At 46.4% G+C, this 27,238-nt stretch overlaps 1 protein-coding gene across 1 annotated transcript in view; it reads left to right on the forward strand.

Annotated features, from left to right (window-relative positions):
• LOC121577462 (hydrocephalus-inducing protein homolog) overlaps window positions 1–27,238 on the forward strand; it is a 117,432-nt gene that overhangs the window by 52,882 nt on the left and 37,312 nt on the right. Inside the window, 20 exon segments of the mRNA XM_045213948.1 lie at window positions 441–679; window positions 804–939; window positions 941–1,066; window positions 1,968–2,111; window positions 3,667–3,810; window positions 3,979–4,292; window positions 7,381–7,497; window positions 8,772–9,060; window positions 9,656–9,865; window positions 10,131–10,268; window positions 10,789–10,963; window positions 11,054–11,181; window positions 22,675–22,805; window positions 22,903–23,039; window positions 23,151–23,278; window positions 23,469–23,663; window positions 25,337–25,486; window positions 26,023–26,262; window positions 26,435–26,458; window positions 27,014–27,116. Coding sequence (XP_045069883.1) covers window positions 441–679; window positions 804–939; window positions 941–1,066; window positions 1,968–2,111; window positions 3,667–3,810; window positions 3,979–4,292; window positions 7,381–7,497; window positions 8,772–9,060; window positions 9,656–9,865; window positions 10,131–10,268; window positions 10,789–10,963; window positions 11,054–11,181; window positions 22,675–22,805; window positions 22,903–23,039; window positions 23,151–23,278; window positions 23,469–23,663; window positions 25,337–25,486; window positions 26,023–26,262; window positions 26,435–26,458; window positions 27,014–27,116 — 3,268 coding nt within the window.

The following is a 27,238-nucleotide window of genomic DNA, read 5'->3' on the forward strand; positions in this document are numbered from 1 at the left end:
TCCCAAGAGGCCCACCGATAAGACAGTATATGTAGGGAAGAGACTGGAGGGAGCCCGGACATGCTATTACTACATGGCCTCTCATTATAAAACACTGCATGGTCCAAGAGCCAGATAATGTTCTGCTAAAGGTGTCAAATTGCTTCTTGTGTGGTGCCCTCATTTTATTTCTTAATCTAAAGCACTCAGACCCTCTGTAAGAATGGCCCAATAATAGAGTTTAATAGAACATATGATCTCTATTGGCCCAATCATAAAAGGGTTCACTGCCTGTTGTTGCCTTTGGCTAACCTCCTGGATGTTACAAAGCCCCTCAATGAATTTATCATGCATCTGTTTTGGCTCACTGTATACTTTATACGGTATGGTATGTGATAATTTTTCTATTACTACATCAAATGTAAGAACCTATGTAACAGAAGCCCACTGTATTTCTCCAGGTGCGCAGCAGGTCCCTGTGGCGGGTGGAGCCAAGTGAGGGAGAGGTTCCACCCCAGGGGAAGCTGGAGCTGAGGCTAGTGGCTCACCTGGATGACACCCTGCATTTCCAGGACAAGCTGCACCTGTCCATCCAGAATAGTGAAACACACACCATCCCTCTCTCTGCTACTGGCAAGGGCACTACTATTGTCACCAACCGCCCTTTTGCCCCCAGTCTGGACTTGGGAGCCCATTTCAGGTAGGTATAGCTACGAGTGTGGAAATACTGAATGTGCATACTTTACAAATTCAATCAAATCAGTCATTCAAATCCTTTTTATTCTTTCCCCCTGAAACCTTGCCTTCTGTCCTCTGCTCCCCAGCTCTGGACCATGTCAGTACCATTTTAGAGTGACCAACCGAGGTCGCCGTTCCCACCAGCTGTACTGGACGACGGGAGGGGTACCCCCAGTTCCGCCGAAGAGTTCCCCCACACGCCCACACCACCAGGAAGGGAAAGAGTCGCAGCTCCCTGGTACCCCCACCTGTAGATGGGCCAGTCTTCAGCCTGCACCCCATGCGTATGAAGCTGGCCCCGGGACATACTGCTGACATGGTGCTGGAGGGCTCCTCTGACTCTCCCAAGGTGGGAACATGAGACAATGGTGGCAAACACGCCTCTGTCAGACACAACCTAGATATTCAGTTGAGATCTAGAAACATACACACTCCCTCAAAATACAGATACAGTATGTGTCTCAATGAAAATCTATGCGGATCGTGTATTGTGTGTTACTAGGGAAAAAATTTGTTGGAGTCAACATTGACGACAATGGTCTTCATCAACACCTAAAGTTGTTGGACTTTGAATAAATGATAGAATTTTCTTCCCAAGACCTAGTATGTTTCACCACATTATACCTTTATGAACTCCAGTTTTTTTGTTCAGCCAAACCAGTTCCATTTAGTGGAGCATTACCAGTGTTTGATGATAGTAATCACAGCTGGTTATTAACATTTGCTAACATTTGGAGAAAATACAGTCAGTGCACTCTTAGCTAGCATATCAGATCACGACACAGGGGGTTCAAGGTTGAATACTACAGAGATAAAGGTGCTGAAAGCCCCTCCTTAATCTTCCCAAATTCCAACTGCACAGGCCAGGGTGTTGACTTCCTCTCTGGGGTATTACTGGGATGCATGCCTCCTTGAGTCCCTATTGATTGAATGGTGAACAGGAGAGGGAAAGAAGCAAGAACCAGAGATAAGCCCATGCCACTGCAGCCTCTGTGATCCCCTAAATCTTTGAATGGCTATTGTGGAGTTGTAATTCAGGAAAGCCCAAGCAAAGCAGAGCGTGGCTGTGTCTCAGAAAAGCTTTGGCATGGCAGGGCTGTATTTTTGTTGGGTAGTTATAGGAAACTATGTCACATTTATACCTACACAAGGTCAAAAGCTGAGCTTAAGTGCAGAATTGTATCTGCTGGTATAAAGGTTGTCTTGAACTAATGGGATGTGTGTACTGAATACCTGTGTTTCTAACCCAGGTGGTCCGAGAGAGGCTGGTGTGTCACGCCATCCTAGGTCACCAGAGTGGGAAGGAGCGCATCATGACGGTGGACGTCACATGTCGGTTTGTCTCACCCATCCTGGACATCTCCTCTCAGCAGCTCAGCTTCTATGTGGAGAAGGTGTGTGACACCAATCACTCATCACCCACAGCCTTAAACTTGCTGCCTTTCTGCTCACAACTTACATAACAGAAACAAGCCTCTGTGCAAGTGCATTGAAGCCTTAGTGCATGGAATTCACATAAGTTTCTACAATCATGGTGGAGCCATCCATGCCCAATGACACACATTTCATAATGCTTGCAGTGTTTCCCCAATATGCATTTAGCAGCGGTGCACCGCCACTGCAATTAAAAAATATATATAATGTAGATGTATAGATGTATGCCCCAGGAAGACCCCATCCGCCGCCCCGCAGGAAGACCCCTCCCCCCACTAACTCTGCCACCGCTGCTGAAAAAAAATGGGGGGAAACACTGTCTTGAAACAATAGACCTCACATCACTCATTTGTTCATTGAAGGCATTCAGTGTGTAGCAGATCGGTGGCTGAGTTCTGTTGAGACATTGTGTTTATTTTATCCAGCTCCAGTGTCAGAAGTGCTTTGCTCCATGAAGCTAGATCACAGTGATTATCTCCTATGGAAATTATACTGTACACTTCTGCACCAGTTTGTTCCTGATTTATGATGTGAAGATGGCAATGGTTCTGACAGAGCACAAAGCTTTGCCCCAGATTCTGTTAGTATAACCAATAATATATGAACCCAGTGGACAGGCGAGGAAGTTGTTGACCAGAGGGGTTCGGCTCAAATCCAAAATTAGTCCACTTCTTGCAGTATGCTTAAACCTGAATACACATTATGCCTATTAGAAGATGAACTTGGGTTTAAGTTATTTTCAAGGATTTTATGGGGATAGCAAAAAGCACTCTGCACTCTCCATCCGATATCATCAGAATGATTGAATTCTGAATGAGGAAGAATGAGGCGTCACCACTATCATCATAATGAAACTGATTTCCTGTCTCTCCATTTGACTTTTATTATCACTAGCACAAACTCTATCGCAATGTTTGTATTATCGCCCCTTTTCGTGCTGAACCTGTGCAGATTTTTACACATATCTCACATCTCCTGGCAGCTGCTTTCAGGTCCTGTTGCTGATCAACCTTTCAGAAATGAAAATGATAATTTATTTCAGTGACATTCTTTTATCTGACTCTGTCCCATGAATATATGTGTTGACAGCCTTGCCTCTAGATTTACAGGCTGTTTGTGCAGCAGAGCTCTCTGGGATAAAGCAATTAGAGAGAGGGAAATGGGATGGGGGAAGGAATGGAGAGGGAGAGGGGGAGAGAGGCTGAGAATGAATTGGCCATGTATAAGGCCTGCTGTAAATTGTGTTGCCCACACAAGAAAGGGATAGATAGAGATTATAGATTGAGTTATTTCTGCTTTGCTTAACCTTTAAGAAGTTAGTAGTTGGGAGGGAGTAGTGGGTCGTTCCTATTAACTACAGGGCATTATAGTCAGTTGACTCCCAGTCTCTAGAGTTTACAGTATTGAATACCGGTAGTTACTTAATTCATCTTCACAATCAGTCTTATCTTTCCTTTTCAAATATGTGTGTGTGTTAGATTTATAAATGTGTGACTGTTGGTGCCCCCACTGCAGGCTCCAGGTGTCTCTCTGCTTCCTCTCTACCAAAAGCTGCTGCTGAGGAATGAGTCGTCTCTGGCCCTCTCTCTGCAGCTCACTCTGGCTGAGCCCTTTGGTCTGTCTGACCACGATGGTGATCACACATGTGTCACTTCTAAGGTACATCCTTCTGCAGGCAATACTTGTACAATACATCACAGGAATTATAGCCTTGGTTCATACTTAACATAATCTGACACTGTTGATTCTTTAACATTTTGGGGTGGGTATCTGTGTCTAGTATTGAGGGGCAGGTACCATATTATGTCCATGTCTCTGTGTTGATAGACTTTGGTACTGGCTGTAGGAGTGCAGACGGTGCAGTGGGTACGCTTCGACCCCTCATACTGCCAGGACAGTATAACGCGGGTGGCTGAGGAGGTGCTGGAGGTGCGTTACTCAGACCTACCTCAGCAGGACACGGTGGGCCTGAGGGGAGAGGTCCACTTCCCCAACCTGCACTTCTCAAGTGCGGCTCTGGACTTTGGCTGTGTACTGAATCACACCGTGGCTCAGCGCCAGCTCACCATGACCAACTGCAGCCCTCTGTCTGTGTACTACCACTGGGCCTTCCTGGTCGACCAGCAGCAGTACACCATCAGGTAGAGAGCCTAGTCCACCTCAACCACGTCACCATTAGACTTGTTTAGCCACCATCCCTGGGAAAGAAAACTCAGGAATGAAGCAGAGAATATCCCTGACCTTTGTGTGTGTGCGTACTCCTAAACACTTCATTACCTTCCCTCTATTGGATGGCTTATTGTTATAAAGGGTTGGGGATATTGTTTATTGTGGTTCCACTGTTTATTTGAGATTCTATTGAGGCACAGGAGGGCTCCAGTTTTCATGTAGTTCCAGGAGGGGACAGATGGTGCAGACGCAGCTGGTATAGCCGAGGAAAGGAACTCCTCCTTATTAAGACTGCATTTAGTCAAGCTGTTAATTTCCCCCTCAATTGAAAAGATGCTGAGCATCAGACTGCTCATCAAGCCACTTTCCTTTCTCTTAAGAGGCTGAAACGAAATTCCACTCCTGTTAACTGTGTGTGTAAGAATGTCTAATGAGGAGTGTTTGAAATGTGTAAGCACATACCATACTGTACTGGAGTGGCCACCTCTGGGATTAGGAGTTTATAGTTGTCTGAGATGGGGAAAAGCTAGATGATTGCACCGTTAGCAAAGCCAAATCCAGCCATTCTTTAAGGAAACCAACAGGAAAAAAATAATCTGAGACGCTTCAATAAAAAGTTTGATCTACTGACGGTGCACACATATTGCTTTTTTCATCTATAGCTCTACCTAGGCAGCCATTCCTTGGATCCATCTTGGGAACACAAAGTAAACTAGCCTAAAAGCCAGTCCTTGGCTGTGACTACTCAGCACCACACTCCTTTAATCTCCTCACACCAGTCAACAAGGGACCCAATCTGTTACACTACAACTATTTGGCTACCATTTCAAGCTATCTATTTGGAGGGAATATGAACCCCAAGCAGCTCTACAATATGCAGTTGCCATCAGTAGATATCAGTTCATTGTGCATCCAGATCTATAGACTCCATATCAATGATGTCCTGCTTTTCATCCAGATCTATAGACTCCATATCAATGATGTCCTGCTTTTCATCCAGATCTATAGACTCCATATCAATGATGTCCTGCTTTTCATCCAGATCTATAGACTCCATATCAATGATGTCCTGCTTTTCATCCAGATCTATAGACTCCATATCAATGATGTCCTGCTTTTCATCCAGATCTATAGACTCCATATCAATGATGTCCTGCTTTTCATCCAGATCTATAGACTCCATATCAATGATGTCCTGCTTTTCATCCAGATCTATAGACTCCATATCAATGATGTCCTGCTTTTCATCCAGATCTATAGACTCCATATCAATGATGTCCTGCTTTTCATCCAGATCTATAGACTCCATATCAATGATGTCCTGCTTTTCATCCAGATCTATAGACTCCATATCAATGATGTCCTGCTTTTCATCCAGATCTATAGACTCCATATCAATGATGTCCTGCTTTTCATCCAGATCTATAGACTCCATATCAATGATGTCCTGCTTTTCATCCAGATCTATAGACTCCATATCAATGATGTCCTGCTTTTCATCCAGATCTATAGACTCCCATATCAATGATGTCCTGCTTTTCATCCAGATCTATAGACTCCATATCAATGATGTCCTGCTTTTCATCCAGATCTATAGACTCCATATCAATGATGTCCTGCTTTTCATCCAGATCTATAGACTCCATATCAATGATGTCCTGCTTTTCATCCAGATCTATAGACTCCATATCAATGATGTCCTGCTTTTCATCCAGATCTATAGACTCCATATCAATGATGTCCTGCTTTTCATCCAGATCTATAGACTCCATATCAATGATGTCCTGCTTTTTCATCCAGATCTATAGACTCCATATCAATGATGTCCTGCTTTTCATCCAGATCTATAGACTCCATATCAATGATGTCCTGCTTTTCATCCAGATCTATAGACTCCATATCAATGATGTCCTGCTTTTCATCCAGATCTATAGACTCCATATCAATGATGTCCTGCTTTTCATCCAGATCTATAGACTCCATATCAATGATGTCCTGCTTTTCATCCAGATCTATAGACTCCATATCAATGATGTCCTGCTTTTCATCCAGATCTATAGACTCCATATCAATGATGTCCTGCTTTTCATCCAGATCTATAGACTCCATATCAATGATGTCCTGCTTTTCATCCAGATCTATAGACTCCATATCAATGATGTCCTGCTTTTCATCCAGATCTATAGACTCCATATCAATGATGTCCTGCTTTTCATCCAGATCTATAGACTCCATATCAATGATGTCCTGCTTTTCATCCAGATCTATAGACTCCATATCAATGATGTCCTGCTTTTCATCCAGATCTATAGACTCCATATCAATGATGTCCTGCTTTTCATCCAGATCTATAGACTCCATATCAATGATGTCCTGCTTTTCATCCAGATCTATAGACTCCATATCAATGATGTCCTGCTTTTCATCCAGATCTATAGACTCCATATCAATGATGTCCTGCTTTTTGGGATCACAGCAGGGTTTCTGCAGTGTTTACAGAAAGCAGATTTTCAGCAAAATAATTTGATAGTAGAAATGATTATAAGTGAAGTAGAAAATAAAACAAATACTACACTCTAAGCACTCAAAGTAGTCAAAAGGCCTATGCTGGCTCTGATGTTAAATCTCAGCTGTCAATACAGCTCCAATCTCTGGCAGCGTAGTGTTGAGTTTTTATAGTTTTTAATTGTTCTTCAGCTGCTGCCATGTCCTGCCTCAGATGAATCAATAGTGCTGTCTCTCTGTGGGGGCTAAAGTTCAGGCCAGTGAAGATTTATCACAGCCTCCTGCTTTTCATTTCTCCAGACCCATCCTCTTAGAAGTGGATGACCCTTCCTATCAATATTCACAGGGTTTACACAATGCACAGGCCAACCTGCTAATTAAATGCCTATCAGTAATTAAATCATGGGTGATCCTGCTATTTTTATTGCACCATTTTCATCCACTTAGCTAACTGATTTATGGTGTATATGTTGCTGACGGACAGTTTCATCTTGACCAGCTCAAGCCCCTTGCTATCCATTGCTGATTTGGTGCTGATGGATTTCACTTTCCCAGGTTTCATGAGCAGACCAACGTGAGTGAGGGAAGAGCGACCACACATGAGGAGGAGAGGGATACGCAATGGGACCTGTCCAAAAAGAGAAACATTGACATCAGAGTGGACTCAAACAGGTCTGATCCTGCCGTTCACCAAGCTCCAGTACTTGCACCCTGTATCGGAATAGAATGAGCAATATAATGTATTTATATCATGTCAACATATAGACAGAAATTAGCTTCTTATAGCAGAGATTCACAGCAGGCTTATTTCATACGATAGTGACTACATATAGAATCAGATTTTTTGAACTTCACATTAATTGGAAATAATTCCAAATGGTTGAAGAACTGGATTCTCAGCATCTAGCCCAGTTATAGCAGAGAATAATCATTTCAGGCATCTCCCATGAAGGTCTTCACTTCAGATGCTCTTTGAAAAGGCATTGGGCTTCGTGGACAACATTGACGATATAAAAATGTATACTTTTCTCTCTCTGCTGACTGTTTTGTGTAATTGAAATATTATTTGTTCCAGAGACTTCTGAGGTGTCTGGGGACTAGTGTGATGGAATGTCAGCACATGCACACAGTGGTGCACATGCACACACATGCACATACATATGCACACACACACAAATGCTTACAAATGAGAGCAGTGGGACAAGATAGAAAGCTTAAAATCCTCTATTTTCTGGTGAGAGAAAATATGGTGGTTCCTCCTGACAGTGGTCCTCTGGAGTATATTAATTTCCCTGTTAAATTATCTCTGCTGGTGGAACAAACTGCCATAGAATTCCGCATACAACACTGCCCCCTGCTGTTACTCCACAAAACACCTACTCTTACTATAGTCTGCAGGCTCTACCTGCTTGGTCTCTTATGTCACCATGTCTCCTTGTATTTTGTATCTCTGTATGAATCTGTGTGTCTCTCTATGTCGCCATTTCACTACATTTCTGTCAATTTGCATGTCTGTCTCTCATTTATTATCTGGCAACATCTGTCCAGTCCCCTTTCTTGCAAAATTATTTTTCAGTCCATTGGAGCAGTTCTATTAAAATGTCAGTAATTAATGAGCATTCTGTAATTAATTAACATCATGGATGTACCAAGCGTGTAGCTACCAAGGAGGGGGGAGGGAGAGAGAGCGAGAGAGAGAGACGAGATAGTGTTGTTGGGGGAGGATCAGGAAGCTTCTGAGAGGACATACTGTGCTAGTATGAATTCCTTCACTGATTTCTTTTATTGCTAATTTTAATGGACTAATGAATCTTTGTTTTTTACTTTGTTAATGTGTCTGTTACTTGGATCCCTTATTCGATCCAAGATTAAATGTCCAGTGAGTTGTCTTTATTACAGCTCAATTCTGTAGATATAACATAACACATTATAAACTTTTTCTTCAGGGAAATTGAGGTTCCCAAACTGCTCCTGGATAAGGAGGGGGAGGAAGAGAAGGGAGACCAAGAGAATGAGACTAAGGAGGGGAGGAGCTCTCCCAAAGATCCCCTGTCAGCTCCAGTCACCACCACTCTCATCACAGAGGGGAGGCAGAGCCAGGGGCGAGGCAGCTACAACCCCAGCAGACAGGAGCACAACAGGACCTCACCAGCACAGTGGCCAGCCAGTACTGATCAGAACACAGGCACAGCAAGCCACACTACAAAGGAGCACCCCAGTGTTGGAGTGGAGGAGGTACAGTACCCACTATCAGGTGCCCAGCTGATAAGGTTTCCTCTCTGTCTCTATTGCTCATTATTGAAAATGATGATAATGCCCTTTTAGAGTAAGAGCTGTTTGAAAAGACAGCCTAAAATGTTGTTTTGGTGGGATAGAGTTTTGGCCTTCCATGGTGAAATCACCAGGCGGTAAATTAGTTAATAGACCAATATGAAAGAGTTCCAAACCTCTCTGCCAATAACAGCTAGTTTTCAGTTTTCCAGTCCCCACTCAGACCAGACAGTCTTAGCAAAATTCTTGTTTGAGAAATTGCTCTTTGCTAAGAAGCTATTTTTGTTTCTTTTTACCATTTTAATTGAAAACAATCACAGTAAGGTACTTAATTGTTACCCAGAAATTATTTAATATTGAGATAAAAACAGCTGCATTGGACCAACAGAGAACATTGTTGAATTGAATTACAGTATTGAATTGAATTATTCCTTTGTGCATCTCCTACCCTCTCACTATTGTTCTATCCATATGTCCTTGTGTCTTTCTCTATCGGTCTATCATTGTTCTGACCTACTGTATACCTCTTTATCTGTCTCTCCTCCTCTCCTTGATGTAGGTGTTTAATATCCTACCTATATATGGGGTGCTGCAGCCAGGTGAAAGCCAGGTGGTGTCCTTCTCCTTTTACGGTCATGCTGACATCAGTGGTCAGGTTCTGGCTCTGTGTGAGGTCGAGGAGGGCCCCACGTATGAAATCACACTCAAAGGAGAGGCTTCACTGGTCACCTACAGCCTGAACGGAACAGAGATAGACTTTGGCCTTCAGGTATTTGTACTATGGTCACCCTGAGGCTGTGTTAGTTGAGTCCAGTTCACTTGTGAAGGATAGAGGTATCTGTGTTGGCTTTCTTTGCTTGTGTTTTTCATTCGTCCCTGTTTGGGTATGCAATTATCATTGATATTCAAACAAGGACTTATTGATTTTTTTATTTGTAAATGAGTGAATCAGCAGAATCGTCTCCTCCTTGCCGGTTCAGCATACATTTTTTGGATCCATTCCCGCTCTTCTTCTTCCCTTCTTTCTCCTGCAGTTGTTTGACCGTGTGGCAGAGGCAGAGATCACCCTGAGGAACACAGGGAAGGTGGGCTTTGAGTTCAGTGCTCTGTTGGGGGAGCAGGATGGGTGTGAGGACCCTCGGCCTGGACATCCCCTGGTCATCTCCAGAATGGTGAGACAGCCCACAGCACAGGGGAACCTTCCTTTTACAGTCTGCTTTCTCTATCAATCCTTTAGTGTAACTACATACACACTTTATGTAGTTACTTTCAAGAGATTTTGGCAGAGCCAGATGAACTTGTGGATACCATTTTTATGTGTCTGTGTCCATTATGCTAGCAGATACCCATAGACTTCCAGTCATTGCGCTAACGCTAGTTAGCATTGGCTCGCAAAAATACCTCTAACTTTCTTCATACTGGACACAGAGACATACAAATGGTATCCATGAGTTAATCTGACTCTGGGGAAGTAGATAAAGGGCCTCATTGCCAAAATCCCCAAGTATCCCTTTAAGCACCTTTCAAAAAACCCAAGGACACTGTACAGCAAAGAGTATAAAACAAAACAAGACAAAACAAAAGCTACTTAGCTTAGGCTAAGGCTGAGTAAGGGCGCTAAGCTGAGGTTTTACTGTAGCTATTTACGGTGTTTCCTTATGTAACCCTTTGCTTGTCTCTCATTACTTAAAGGGTTACATCGAGGCGAATGCAGAGCAGAAGCTGTCAGTGTACTATCTCCCTGGGATCCCTGAGGTCTTCCACAAGACTTTCCAGCTGCAGGTGGCTTTCTTTGAGCCAGAGAGCATCACTCTTAGAGGAGAGGGCATCTTCCCCAGGGTGTGCCTGGACCTACCCAGAGAGCTCGGTATGTGCCTGTGTTTATTGTGGAGGTCTATCTCGATACTCTAAAACTGTTTTGTTGCAGTGTGTAACTCGCTATTCTTGTATTGTGTAGATGATGAGAGGTATACTGCAGTGGTGAAGGAGGCCAAGAAGGCCCTGGAGGAGGACAGGAGGGATGTGGGCATCAGCCGGCCTGCTACTGGAGAGGGCCTTCTGTCAGACATGGACTACATCCCTACAGTCAGTACCTACTGTATCACAATCACTCATCACTTTCCCCTTGATTCATGTACAGTGCATTTGAAAAGTATTCAGACCCTGGTGCCAATGTACACTACTGGTCAAAAGTTTTAGAACACCTACTCATTCAAGGGTTTTCTTTATTTTTTACTATTTTCTACATTGTAGAATAATAGTGAAGACATCAAAACTATGAAATAACACATATAGAATCATGTAGTAAAGAAAAAGTATTAAACAAATCAAAATATATTTTATATTTGAGATTCTTCAAATAGCCACCCTTTGCCTTGATGACACCTTTGCACACTCTTGGCATTCTCTCAATCAGCTTCATGATGTAGTCACCTGGAATGCATTTCAATTAACAGGTGTGCCTCCATGGCTATGCATAAGTTAATTTGTGGAATTTCTTTCCTTCTTAATGTGTTTGAGCCAATCAGTTGTGTTGTGACAAGGTAGGGGGGGTATACAGACAATAGCCCTATTTGGTAAAAGACCAAGGCCATATTATACAAGAACAGCTCAAATAAGCAAAGAGAAATGACAGTCCATCATTACTTTAAGACATGAAGGTCAGTCAATACAGAACATTTCAAGAACTTTGAATTGCAGTCACAAAAACCATCAAGCGCTATGATGAAACTGGCTCTCATGAGGACCGCCACAGGAATGGAAGACCAAGAATTACCTCTGCTGCAGAGGATAAGTTCATTAGAGTTAGCAGCCTCAGAAATTGCAGCCCAAGTAAATGATTCACAGAGTTCAAGTAACGGACACATCTCAACATCAACTGTTCAGAGGAGACTACGTGAATGAGGCGTTCATGGTCTAATTGCTGCAAAGAAACCACTACTAAAGGACACCAATAAGAAGAAGAGACTTGCTTGGGCCAAGAAACACGAGCAATGGAAATTAGACTGGTGGAAATGTGTCCTTTGGTCTGGAGTCCAAATTTGAGATTTTTGGTTCCAACCGCCATGTCTTTGTGAGACGTGGTGTGGGTGAACGGATGATCTCCGCATGTGTATTTCCCACTGTAAAGCATGGAGGAGGAGGTGTTATGGTGTGGGGGTGCTTTGCTGGTGACACTGTCTGTGATTTATTTAGAATTGACTTAACCAGCATGGCTACCACAGCATTCTGCAGCGATACGCCATCCCATCTGGTTTGTGCTTAGTGGGACTATCATTTGTTTTTCAACAGGACAATGACCCAACACACCTCCAGGCTGTGTAAGGGCTATTTTACCAAGAAGGAGAGTGATGGAGTGCTGCATCAGATGACCTGGCCTCCACAATCCCCTGACCTCAACCAAATTGAGATGGTTTGGGATGAGTCGGACCGCAGAGTGAAGGAAAAGCAGCCAACAAGTGCTCAGCATACAGTGGGGGAAAAAAGTATTTAGTCAGCCACCAATTGTGCATGTTCTCCCACTTAAAAAGATGAGAGAGGCCTGTAATTTTCATCATAGGTACACGTCAACTATGACAGACAGAATGAGAAAAATGTCAGAACGCTGCGTGTGGATGTGGTGCAGGGAATCAAGCGCAGGAACAAGGGTGTTCGTCAACAGACTTTAGTATATCCAAAACAGGAATGAGTCGCCAACCCAACCGGGTGGCACGAACAAATTACGCACAACAACAACAGTGCGAAAACAAGAAAAAGCGCACGCAGTGCGAACTCTCAAAATCTAACGATAAGAGAGAGGAACCTCCTCTCTGGCAACAGCTGACAACAATAATCACACATAACACCTGACCCAATACACGATAACTAAATAGGAAACAAAATCAAACACTAACAAGGGACAGGTGTAAAACCAGACAAAACCAAACAAACATGAAACATCGAACGGTGGCAGCTAGTACTCCGGGGGACGACGACCGCCGAAGCCTGCCCGAACAAGGAGAAGGAGCAGCCTCGGCCGAAACCGTGACAGTACCCCCCCCTTGACGCGCGGCTCCAGCCGTGCGCCGATCCGGCCTCGGGGGACGACCAGGGACGACGCGGAGCAGGGCGCGTAGGATGACCCCGATGGAACTCGGTCAGCAGGGACAGGTCTAATATGTCCCTCCTCGGCACCCAGCACCGCTCCTCCGGGCCGTACCCCTCCCACTCCACGAGATATTGGAGACCCCCCATCCGGCGTCTCGAATCAAGGATGGACCTCACAGTGTACGCCGGAGCCACCTCGATGTCCAACGGGGGCGGAGGAATCTCCTCTATCTCATAATCCTGGAGTGGACCAGCTACCACCGGCCTGAGGAGAGACACATGAAACGAGGGGTTAATATTCCTGTAATCCATAGGCAGTTCTAACCTGTAACACACCTCGTTCAACCTCCTCAGGACTTTAAATGGCCCCACAAACCGCCGACCCAGCTTCCGGCAGGGCAGGCGGAGGGGCAGGTTTCTGGTCGAGAGCCAGACTCGATCTCCAGGTGCGTACACAGGCCCCTCACTGCGGTGGAGATCGGCGCTCGTCTTATGCCAACGGATGGCCGCTGCAGATGAACGTGGGCAGCGTTCCATGTCTCCTCCGAGCGCCGCACCCACTCATCCACCGCAGGGGGCCTCGATCTGGCTCTCGTGCCAAGGTGCCAGAACCGGCTGGTACCCTAACACACACTGGAAAGGGGTTAGTTGGGTGGAGGAGTGGCGGAGAGAGTTCTGCGCCATCTCGGCCCACGGAACGTATCTCGCCCACTCCTCCGGCCGGCCCTGGCAATAAGACCTCAGAAACCTCCCCACATCCTGGTTGACACGTTCAACCTGCCCATTACTCTCCGGTGGTAACCCGAGGTAAGGCTCACCCGAAACCCCCAACCGTTCCATAAACGCTCTCCACACTCTGGAGGTGAACTGGGGGCCTCGATCAGACACTATATCCTCGGGTACCCCGTAATGCGGAAGACATGGGTAAACAGAGCCTCAGCGGTCTGTAGGGCAGTAGGTAGACCCGGCATGGGAAGGAGACGACAGGCCTTCGAGAACCGATCCACAACGACCAGGATGGTAGTATTCCCCTGTGAGAGGGGAAGGTCTGTAACAAAATCCACCGAGAGGTGGGACCAGGGTCGTTGTGGAACGGGCAGGGGTTGTAGCACCCCTGGGCAAATGTCTGGGCGCCTTACACTGGGCACACACCGAACAGGAGGAGACATAAATCCTCACATCCCTGGCTAACGTTGGCCACCAGTACTTAGTGCTAAGGCAGTGAACTGTCCGGCCGATACCTGGATGTCCAGAGGAGGGGGACGTATGAGCCCAATAAATGAGGGCGATCGCGTACCTCGAGCGGAGCGTGACGTCCGACCCACAGGACACTGGGGGAGGACTTGGGTCGGTGCGTAACGCCCGCTCGATCTCGGCATCGACCTCCCATACCACCGGTGCAACCAGACAAGACTTCGGTAGTATGGGAGTGGGCTCAACGGACCTCTCCTCCGTGTCATATCGCCGAGACAGGGCATCAGCCTTCCCGTTCTGGGACCCAGGGATGTAAGTGATTTTAAACACAAACCGGGCTAGAAACATAGTCCAGCGGGCCTGGCGAGGATTCAGTCTCCTAGCTGCCCGGATGTATTCCAGGTTACGGTGGTCAGTTAGAATGAGGAAAGGGTGTTGAGCCCCCTCAAGCCAATGCCTCCACACCTTTAGGGCCTGTACCACGGCTAACAGCTCCCTGTCCCCTACGTCATAATTCCGCTCCGCCGGACTGAGCTTCTTAGAATAAAAAGCACAGGGGCGGAGTTTAGGTGGTGTGCCAGACCGTTGTGAGAGAACGGCCCCAATACCAGCCTCGGACGCGTCTACCTCTACCTGGAAAGGTAAAGCGGGATCCGGATGCGCCAACACCGGCGCTGAGGTAAACAGGTCCTTCAGTCTCCCAAAAGCCCTGTCCGCCTCAGCTGACCACTGCAATCGCACCGGACCCCCCTTCAAAAGAGACGTTATGGGAGCTGCCACCTGTCCAAAACCCCGGATAAACCTCCGGTAATAATTCGCAAAGCCCAAGAACTGTTGCACCTCTTTCACAGTGGTTGGGGTTTGCCAATTACGCACAGCTGACACCCGGTCAACCTCCATCTTCACCCCTGACGCAGACAACTGATAACCCAAAAAAGGAGACCGACTTCTGAAAGAACAGACATTTCTCTGCCTTGACATATAGGTCATGCTCCAACAGCCTCCTCAACACTCGGCGCACCAGGGCTACATGCTCAGCTCGGGTAGAACTGTACACCAGAATATCGTCTATGTACACGACTACTCCCTGCCCCTGCATGTCCCGGAAAATCTCATCTACAAAGGATTGGAAGACTGAGGAGCATTCATTAACCCATATGGCATGACGAGATACTCGTAATGACCGGAGGTCGTGCTAAATGCTGTCTTCCATTCATCGCCCTCTCTAATGCGCACCAAGTTATATGCGCTCCTAAGATCCAATTTTGTGAAGAACTGAGCACCGTGTAATGACTCCGTCATAGTCGCAATCAGAGGAAGTGGATAGCTGTACTTCACTGTAATCTGATTGAGACCGCGGTAATCAATACACGGGCACAGACCTCCATCTTTTTTCTTCACAAAAAAGAAGCTTGAGGAAGCGGGTGAAGTGGAGGCCCGTATGTATCCCTGTCTCAGAGACTCAGCGATGTAAGTTTCCATTGCCTTCCTCTCCTCTTGGGACAAGGGATACACATGGCTCCGCGGGAGAGCTGCTCCTGACTGGAGATCTATCGCACAATCCCCCTGTCTATGAGGCGGCAGCTGCGCCGCCCTAGTCTTACTGAACACCAGTTTCAAATCCTCATACTCAGGGGGAATCTGCAGTGCTGGCATTAGATTCTGACTCTCCACCGAGGTCGCCCCTATGGAAACACCCAGACACAGCCCCACACACTGAGCAGACCACCCTGTAAGAGCTTTCTCTCGCCACGAAATAGTAGGGTCATGGGTAATCAACCAGGGAAGCCCCAGCACCACCGGATACGCAGGAGAGTCAATCAGATAGAGCTGAATCGTCTCCTCATGACCCCCCTGCGTCACCATCTTAAGAGGCGCTGTGACCTCCCTAATCAACCCAGATCCTAACGGACGGCTATCTAGGGCATGTACAGGGAAAGGCTTATCAACGGGAAGGAGGAATCCCTAACTTTACACAGAACTGGCGATCTACAAAATTCCCAGCTGCGCCTGAATCTACCAGCGCCTTATGCTGGGAACGAGGTGCAACCTGTGGAAAACAAACAGGCAAGGTTAGGTGAACGACAGAAAGCTCTGGGTAAGTAGGGCGCCTACTCACCTGGGAGGACTCCCCAATGCCTGGCCTGACCTCACCTCCACCAGGGGACCTTCCCAACACCTAGCCGCGGTGTGTCCTCCACGGCCACAGTTGGTGCAGGGAACGGCCCCCCTCGGGTTCCTACTCCCTCCGTTCCCTAGCGCCAGCACCTCCGAGCTCCATAGGGCTCGGCTCGGAGGTGCTGGAAGGTGGAATGGGCAACCCCCCGGGGACGTCCATGGGTAGCGAGCAGGGTGTCCAGCCGAATGGCCATGTCGACCAGTTGGTCAAGCGACAACGTGGTATCCCCTGCACGCCAACTCTCTCTGGACGTCCTCCCGGAGGCTGCAGCGGAAGTGGTCTATGAGGGCCCGCTCATTCCACCCTGCATCTGCCGCTAGAGTCCGAACTTCAATGCAAAAGCCTGTGCGCTCCTCATCCCCTGTCGGAGGTAGAACAGACGCTCCCCCGCCGCCTTCCCCTCCGGTGGATGGTCAAACACGGCACGGAAGCGGCGGGAGAACTCCCGCATAGGTAACAGTAGCGGCGTCTATTCTCCTCCATTCGGCGTTGGCCCACTCCAACGCCTTGCCGGTGAGACAGGAGATGAGGGCGGAGACGCTCTCGTGTCCCGAGGGGAGCCGGGTGTACGGTGGCGAGGTAGAGCTCCACTTGCAGCAAGAACCCTTGACACCCGGCAGCGGAGCCGTCGTACGCCCTCGGGAGGGAGAGCCGAATCGCGCTGGGTTCCGGAAGGGGGACAGGAGGACTGACCGATGGGGATGGTCCGGTAGGTGGGGGCGTGGGTACCCCGCTGGTCTCCCATCGGTGGAGAGTGTTCATCACCTGATCCAGGGCGTGACCGATCTGGTTGATCCTGTCCTCCTGCCCACGAAGACGGTCCTCCATAATGTCCGTTGGCGCGGCTGCTCCTGCTGATTCCATAGTGTGATGTGTGATTATGTCAGAACGCTGCGTGTGGATGTGGTGCAGGGAATCAAGCGCAGGAACAAGGGTGTTCGTCAACAGACTTTAGTATATCCAAAACAGGAATGAGTCGCCAACCCAACCGGGTGGCACGAACAAATTACGCACAACAACAACAGTGCGAAAACAAGAAAAAGCGCACGCAGTGCGAACTCTCAAAATCTAACGATAAGAGAGAGGAACCTCCTCTCTGGCAACAGCTGACAACAATAATCACACATAACACCTGACCCAATACACGATAACTAAATAGGAAACTAAATCAAACACTAACAAGGGACAGGTGTAAAACCAGACAAAACCAAACAAACATGAAACATCGAACGGTGGCAGCTAGTACTCCGGGGACGACGACCGCCGAAGCCTGCCCGAACAAGGAGAAGGAGCAGCCTCGGCCGAAACCGTGACAAATTTTTTTCCAGAAAATCACATTGTAGGATTTTTTATGAATTTATTTGCAAATTATGGTGGAAAATAAGTATTTGGTCAATAACAAAAGTTTCTCAATACTTTGTTATATAACCTTTGTTGGCAATGACACAGGTCAAACGTTTTCTGTAAGTCTTCACAAGGTTTTCACACACTGTTGCTGGTATTTTGGCCCATTCCTCCATGCAGATCTCCTCTAGAGCAGTGATGTTTTGGGGCTGTCGCTGGGCAACACGGACTTTCAACTCCCTCCAAAGATTTTCTATGGGGTTGAGATCTGGAGACTGGCTAGGCCACTCCAGGACCTTGAAATGCTTCTTACGAAGCCACTCCTTCGTTGCCCGGGCGGTGTGTTTGGGATCATTGTCATGCTTAAAGACCCAGCCACGTTTCATCTTCAATGCCCTTGCTGATGGAAGGAGGATTTCACTCAAAATCTCACGATACATGGCCCCATTCATTCTTTCCTTTACACGGATCAGTCGTCCTGGTCCCTTTGCAGAAAAACAGCCCCAAAGCATGATGTTTCCACCCCCATGCTTCACAGTAGGTATGGTGTTCTTTGGATGCAACTCGGCATTCTTTGTCCTCCAAACACGACAAGTTGAGTTTTTACCAAAAAGTTATATTTTGGTTTCATCTGACCATGTGACATTCTCCCAATCCTCTTCTGGATCATCCAAATGCACTCTAGCAAACTTCAGACGGGCCTGGACATGTACTGGCTTAAGCAGGGGACACGTCTTGCACTGCAGGATTTGAGTCCCTGGCGGCGTAGTGTATTACTGATGGTAGGCTTTGTTACTTTGGTCCCAGCTCTCTGCAAGTCATTCACTAGGTCCCCCTGTGTGGTTCTGGGATTTTTGCTCACCGTTCTTGTGATCATTTTGACCCCACGGGTTGAGATCTTGCGTGGAGCCCCAGATCGAGGGAGATTATCAGTGGTCTTGTATGTCTTCCATTTCCTAATAATTGCTCCCACAGTTGATTTCTTCAAACCAAGCTGCTTACCTATTGCAGATTCAGTCTTCCCAGCCTGGTGCAGGTCTACAATTTTGTTTCTGGTGTCCTTTGACAGCTCTTTGGTCTTGGCCATAGTGGAGTTTGGAGTGTGACTGTTTGAGGTTGTGGACAGGTGTCTTTTATACTGATAACAAGTTCAAACAGGTGCCATTAATACAGGTAACGATTGGAGGACAGAGGAGCCTCTTAAAGAAGAAGTTACAGGTCTGTGAGAGCCAGAAATCTTGCTTGTTTGTAGGTGACCAAATACTTATTTTACACCATAATTTGCAAATAAATTCATTAAAAATCCTACAATGTGATTTTCTGGATTTTCTTTTCTCAATTTGTCCGTCATAGTTGACGTGTACCTATGATGAAAATTACAGGCCTCTCTCATCTTTTTAAGTGGGAGAACTAGCACAATTGGTGGCTGACTAAATACTTTTTTTTCCCACTGTATGTGGGAAGTCCTTCAAGACTGTTTGAAAAGCATTCCAGGTGAAGCTGGTTGAGAGAATGCCAAGAGTGTGGAAATCTGTCATCAAGGCACAAGGTGGCTACTTTGAAGAATCTAAAATATAAAATATATTAAGATTTGTTTAACACTTTTTTGGTTACTACATGATTCCATATGTGTTATTTCATAGCTTTGATGTCTTCACTATTATTCTACAATGTAGAAAATAGTAAAAAATTAAATAAAGAAAAACCCTTGAATGAGTAGGTGTTCTAAAACTTTTGACCGGTAGTGTATATAAAAAATAAATAAATGAAATATCACATTTACATAAGTATTCAGACCCTTTACTCAGTACTTTGTTGAAGCACCTTTGGCAGCGATTACAGCCTTGATTCTTCTTGGGTATGACGCTACAAGCTTGGCACACCTGTATTTGGGGAGTTTCTCCCATTCTTCTCTGCAGATCCTCTCAAGCTCTGTAAGGTTGGATGGGGAGTGTCGCTGCACAGCTATTTTCAGGTCTCTCCAGAGATGTTAGATCGGGTTCAAGTCCGGGCTCTGGCTGGGCCTCTCAAGGACATTCAGAGACTTGTCCCGAAGCAACTCCTGCATTGTCTTGGCTGTGTGCTTAGGGTCGTTCTCCTGTTAGAAGGTGAACCTTCGCCCCAGTCTGAGGTCCTGAGCGCTCTGGAGCAGTTTTTTTTTCAAGGATCTCTCTGTATTTTGCTCCGTTCATCTTTCCCTTGATCCTGACTAGTCTTCCAGTCCCTGCCGCTGAAAAACATCCCCACAGCATGATGCTGCCACCACCATGCTTTACCGTAGGGATAGTACCAGGTTTCTTCCAGATGTGACGCTTGGCATTCAGGCCAAAGAGTTCAATCTTGGTTTCATCAGACCAGAGAATCTTGTTTCTAATGGTCTGAGAGTCCTTTAGGTGCCTTTTGGCAAACTCCAAGTGGGCTGTCATTTGCCTTTTACTGAGTAGTGGCTTCTGTCTGGCCACTCTACCATAAAGGCCTGATTGGTGGAGTGCTGCAGAGATGGTTGTCCTTCTGGAAGTTTCTCCCATCTCCACAGAGGAACTTTGGAGCTCTGTCAGAGTGACCATCGGGTTCTTGGTCACCTCCCTAACCAAGGCCCTTCTCCCCCGATTGCTCAGTTTGGCCGGGGCGGCCAGCTCTTGGTGGTTCCAAACTTCTTCCATTTAAGAATGATGGAGGCCACCGTATTCTTGGGGACCTTCAATGCTGCAGACATTTTTTGGTACCCTTCCCCAGATCTGTGCCTTGACACAATCATTTACATTTACATTTTAGTCATTTAGCAGACGCTCTTATCCAGAGCGACTTACAGGAGCAATTAGGGTTAAGTGCCTTGCTCAAGGGCACATTTACGTCATTTAGCAGACGCTCTTATCCAGAGCGACTTACAAATTGGTGCATTCACCCTATAGCCAGTGGGAAAACCACTTTACACTTTCTTTTTTTTTTTTTTTTTTTTTGGGGGGTAGAAGGATTACTTTATCCTATCCCAGGTATTCCTTAAAGAGGTGGGGTTTCAAATGTCTCCGGAAGGTGGTGAGTGACTCCGCTGTCCTGGCGTCGTGAGGGAGCTTGTTCCACCATTGGGGTGCCAGAGCAGCGAACAGTTTTGACTGGGCTGAGCGGGAACTATGCTTCCGCAGAGGAAGGTGAGCCAGCAGGCCAGAGGTGGATGAACGCAATGCCCTCGTTTGGGTGTAGGGACTGATCAGAGCCCGAAGGTACGGAGGTGCCGTTCCCCTCACTGCTCCATAGGCAAGCACCATGGTCTTGTAACGGATGCGAGCTTCAACTGGAAGCCAGTGGAGTGTGCGGAGGAGGGGTGTGACGTGAGAGAACTTGGGAAGGTTGAACACCAGACGGGCTGCGGCATTCTGGATGAGTTGTAGGGGTTTAATGGCACAGGCAGGGAGGCCAGCCAACAGCGAGTTGCAGTAATCCAGACGGGAGATGACAAGTGCCTGGATTAGGACCTGTGCCGCTTCCTGTGTAAGGCAGGGTCGTACTCTCCGAATGTTGTAGAGCATGAACCTGCAGGATCGGGTCACCGCCTTGATGTTAGCGGAGAACGACAGGTGTTGTCCAGGGTCACGCCAAGGCTCTTCGCACTCTGGGAGGAGGACACAACGGAGTTGTCAACCGTGATGGCGAGATCATGGAACGGGCAGTCCTTCCCCGGGAGGAAGAGCAGCTCCGTCTTGCCAGGGTTCAGCTTGAGGTGGTGATCCGTCATCCATACTGATATGTCTGCCAGACATGCAGAGATGCGATTCGCCACCTGGTTATCAGAAGGGGGAAAGAGCTGAGCTCTACGGACAATTCCTTCGACCTCATGGCATGACCTCTTGCTCTGACATCAAAATCAAATCAAATTGTATTCGTCACATGTGCAGAATACAACAGGTATTCACCTTACAGTGAAATGCTTATTTTCAAGCCGTTAACCAACAATGCAGTTTTAAGAAAGAATACCCAAAAAATCACAAAAAAATACAATATAAAATAATACGAAATAAAAGTAACAAATAATTAAAGAGCAGCAGTACAAATAACAATAGCGAGGCTATATACAGGGGGTACCGGTACCGAGTCAATGTGCGGGGCACCGGTTAGTCAAGGTAATTTAGGTAATATGTACATGTAGGTAGAGTTATTAAAGTGACTATACATAGATAATAAACAGAGAGTAGCAGCAGCATAAAAGTGGGGGTCTGGGTAGCCGTTTGATTAGATGTTCAGGCGTCTTATGGCTTGGGGGTAGAAGCCGTGGGACCTTATATAGACAGGTGTGCGTGCCTTTCCAAATCATGTCCAATCAATTGAATTTACCACAGGTGGACTCCAATCAAGTTGTAGAAACATCTCAAGGATGATCAATGGAAACAGGATGCACCTAAGCTCAATTTCGAGTCTCATAGCAAAATGTCTGAATACTTAATTTTTTTTTAAATAAGGTATTTTTGTTTTTTATTTTGAATACATTTGCTAAAATTGATAAAAACCTGTTTTCGCTCGTCATTATGGGGAATTGTGTGTAGATTGATGGGGGAAAAAAACAATTTAATCCATTTTAGAATAAGGCTGTAACGTAACAAAATGTGGAAAAAGGGAAGGGGTCTGAATACTTTCCAAATGCACTGTACATAGATCTCACCGTTATGATTGTCTTCATAAGACGAAAACAAAGCTAATATGTTCAATTTGTATGGCAGACATGATACCTGTGCTGTGTGGACAGATGTGTGTGAAATTGATTTCTGTCTCTCTGAGAGCAGTATGATGCCCTGCTGCAGATGGAGGTAGAGAGGCTGTTGGTGAAACAGAATGCCATGGCTATTGAGAAGAGACAAGGGGACAATAGAGACACGCCTGCATCCATTAGCAAATGGCGCAAGAAGCTTAGCAGGTAGGCTCACATGTAAATGCACCATCACTCCATGGCTATGCATACTGTATATTCGGCTCCTTACTGAAATTGGGATCTCATTGTGACTCATGTTTAGGTTCCTCCTGCCGGAGTACACACTGGATTTTGGCTATGTGATCCATGGTAGTGTTCCTAACCACATAGTCAAAGTGACAAACACTGGACCCATGTCTGTGTCCTTCTGGGCTGACCGCCGCCCACTCAGAGGCACAGGTAGGTTCTCCAGTATTACTGGCCAACTTTAAAGTAGCTACATATGGAGCTGTGTGGCTGTTTGGGGAATATTATGGATCATTTTTAACAATAGATTTGTTTGTTCTCCAGGATTTGTTGTAGAGCTGGATAGAGTGAAGAATCTGCCCTATTGTGAGACTGAGACTTTTGAAGTGAAGTTTGACCCCCGTGGAGCAAATCTGAATTTAGGGGAGATCAACACTGTCATGCCTATACAGGTACAGTAGGGAAACTGCCAAAAGTTCTCTACTTCAGTACATCCAATTTATTTTCTAAAGCTTCCTGAGTGTATTTTATGTTTTATTGCTTTTCCACCACATGCATAAAATATTTAGACCCATCGTTTTTTTAAGGTCAAACAGGCTGAATGTGCCATGGTGTCATTGTGCTGTGTGCTGTGATTGCCAGGTGGTTGGGGGCCCTGCAGTGCAGGTCTATCTTTGTGCCGTAGTCACCATGCCCTCCCTCACGGTCTCCACGGATACGCTGCAGTTTGACAGCATTCAGTGTGGGCTGTGTCAGGTAACCACCGTCCAGCTGTTCAACCCCGAGCCTGTCCCCTGTGAGTGGAGCATTGCAGAGGAGCAACGGCCCAGGAAGAAGGTACACTAGCCAACTTATGCACCAGTATACTCTATTGCCTCCTGGTATTTTAGATACTTGTGCTTTTTAACCTTTTATTGCAGTGGGCTAAATCAGGTTCACACAGAGCTAATCTTGGTAGTCTTAAACAAATCTACTTTGAAGCAAAAGTTTACACCTCAAACACATGGGCTTAGAAAAAAGACACACATTTACATTTACATTTTAGTCATTTAGCAGACGCTCTTATCCAGAGCGACTTACAGTTAGTGAATACATATTTTTTTTATACTGCCCCCCCGTGGGAATCAAACCCACAACCCTGGCGTTGCAAACGCCATGCTCTATCAACTGAGCTACATCCCTACCGGCCATTCCCTCCCCTACCTGGGAGGGAATGGCTGGGCCAATTGTGCCGCCCATGAGTCTCCCGGTCACGGCCGGCTGCGACAGAGCCTGGATTCGAACCAGGATCTCTAGTAGCACAGTTAGCACTGCGATGCAGTGCCTTAGACCACTGCGCCACTCAGGAGACTATACCATGCGCCACTGCGCCACACACCTATACCATGTCAGATATAGAGTTGAAATGTATTACCTTTTTTGTTTGCATCCCAATATTACACTTTATATACATCACAGAAGACTGAAATGTAACAAAACCGTTTGACATAGAAACACCGGATTTTCGACATAAAAAATTAATATTAATAACATTCCACCCATGAGGCCAATAGAAAGCGATTTGGTCATTTGACTGCAGGAAAGGCCTATGGATATTTTCACAAACAGCAGGCAGCAACTGTGGTGAGTGTGATAGAAGGAGTCAGGCGCAGGAGGGTAATCACCAAATGCAGAGTTTATTCCGTCGTACACACATAGCGCTGGATAGCGACAAACGAAACAGGCACAGGGGAAAATCTACCCTGGCAATACAAGGTACGAGTAGCTCCACCGAGCTACACTACTCTCACAAATAAACAATCACCCACAAGGACAAGGGGGGCAGAGGGAACACTTATACACGGACTAATGAGGGGATAAGAACCAGGTGTGTGTAATTAACAAGACAAGACAAATGGAATGATGATATATGGAGCGGCAGTGGCTAGTAAGCCGATGACGATGAACGCCGAAGCCTGCCCGAACAAGGAGGGGAGGCAGCCTCGGCGGAAGTCGTGACAGCAACACTGTAGAGTAAAAAAGAACACACCCTGCAAATAGAGAACTTGTCAGGGTGTTTACCTTAAATTATGTGCTGTTACCAGTAAAACAAATAGCTAATTAGGTGCATTTTTGTTCATTATCTCCTGTTTTATGATGGAGTAAAGATTTAAAAACTGGATATTAAGGGTATTAGCTGCAAGGCTTTGGCTCATTTTTCTTCTTGTCTTGTATCTTCGGAGGATAATTATAGACCCCAGGCCCCACACTGAGTCTACAGTCAAGCTCATCTCATTCATATTCTGGGCTTTATCTTTAACAATAAGACTTCCTAGTATTACAGAGTAAACCCACATCATGATACATATATTCCCAAGTACAAAGTCCTCTTCAGTAATTAAGTTATCCACATAGATATTCATTTGGGATTCTCTAGTTAGGCTAGGGTATAGATATTGTATATCTGTTATTTATGAACTGTTTATAATTGTTATAAACTCAAGGAATATGTGTCTATGGCCTGTGTGTAGATTGACAAGCATGTCCCCCTCCACCTGAGACGGAAGGCCAGATTGGAGCAGCGTCCTCCTCCAGTGGTGTTTGAAATGCTACCTTCAACAGGCGTGCTGTATCCTGGAGATAGAGTCAACGTCCAGGTCAAATTCAGCCCAGCCGAGGGGGTAAGGAAAACCAGGGGCCCATAGCAGTTCAATATATTTAAGCTGTCATGACTACAAGGAACATTGCTCTCTCATAATGACAGAAAAAAGTTTGACCCTGTCTCTGTCTCTTGTCTGTTCTGTTAACACTGCATGTCGACATTTGCACAGTATTTCCAGAGCTCATCTTTCTCATGAATGATGGAGTCAGGTTGACCTGGGAGACACAGATAAGAGACCAGACTCACAGAGGGCCTTATCTCTCTCTGCTTCAGTATGGATCTCCTCTATCAGATACACACATACCACACACACCCCAATGACAGGTCTGGTGCCTTAGAGTCTTGATGGAGTCTCGTGGAGATTAGCTGAACCTAGCTAAAAGTTTGGTGAAGCCTCTACAGTACGTGACTGGTTGGTCTAAGTAATGTTAAAGAGTCAGGGAGAGACAGACACCACAGGGAATACTGGGAGAGAGAGTGTTGGCTGGGCTGCAGATGGTGTCTGGTTGCTTCCCTGTGATGTAACTGTCATCTTGGCTGTGTTGTTCGCCATAGAGGGCGTACAGACAGAGGCTGGTGGTGTCAGTGGCCCAAAGCACCCAGAGGATGCTGCTGCTGGCCCAGGGGCAGGGAGAGGAGCCCCAGCTGTAGTTCTCCTCCTCTGTGCTGGAGCTGGGACCCACCCTGCCATTCAGTGCTGGAGAGGAGGCTGAAGTGATCGTACGGAACCCCTGCCCCTTTCCCATTGAGTTCTACTCCCTGGAGTTTGACAAGAAATACCTGGAGGAAGAGAAGGTGAAATCAATTGACTGCCTCTAATGGTGCACTGTGGAAGACATGGTTCTTTTCATTAATTAAAGAAAACATTTTGAGTGATCTCCTTGGTTCCGTTTCTGTTTTCTTAACTTTCAAGCACTAAGAAAGAATGTTTAAGAGCTTTAGATTAAATCTCTCCCTCTCTCTTAAGATTCTGCGTATGATGAAGGGCTATGTGTTATGATTTAACTGGATAAGAACCCAAATGCAGACAAGTACACGAAGCCAGAGAAGTTTTAACAGGTTTATTTACAATGTTCAAAGTCCAGGTTTCCAAATATAGGGGAAGAGCAAGTCCAGGTTACAGGGAGGGTAACAGATCCAGATCAGGGCAGGTGTGGTACCGTAATGTCCTAGTGTCCGTGATGAGTCCAAAAGAGAGGTCCGGTAGTGGAGAGCAGGATGGTGGTGGCAGGAGTGAAGCGGAGGCAGGAGTCAGGTTCCAAATATCTGTGGCACAGGAGAAAAAGTAAATAGAACAGACCAAAAACACAAAGAGCAAAAAATAACCAGGTTGAGTTGGCAGCGAGACTAACATGGTCGTCTTGACTATGATCTGACGATGAGTGGTAAGTTTGACCGGGTCTTAAAGGCTGAGGTGATTATGGTGAATGAGCTGCAGCTGGAACCCTGACTCCCGCACACCAGAACTCACTCCTGCAATCAAGGACAGACAGAGGGGAGGGAGAGAGCAGAGAGAGCTACCTAGCAGCAGTAGGCCTAACACTATGATGTCCAGAACGTCCTGCTGTTGCCCCCACGCGCCCCAGGAGAGTCACTACCTCCTGAGCTAATGGACTATTACAACGAACACAACTGTGAGGAGGAGGATGGTAGGTCTGCTCTGCAGTGGAACCACACTCTTATTTGTCATTCTGCAACCAGACTGTCCAATTATCTCTTATCAGGATGGAGAAGACATATCTACAAAATGGGAGCCTCTGCAGAGCAGTAC

The sequence above is a fragment of the Coregonus clupeaformis genome, chromosome 5 (assembly GCF_020615455.1).
Source record: "Coregonus clupeaformis isolate EN_2021a chromosome 5, ASM2061545v1, whole genome shotgun sequence".
Classification (NCBI taxonomy): domain Eukaryota; kingdom Metazoa; phylum Chordata; class Actinopteri; order Salmoniformes; family Salmonidae; genus Coregonus; species Coregonus clupeaformis.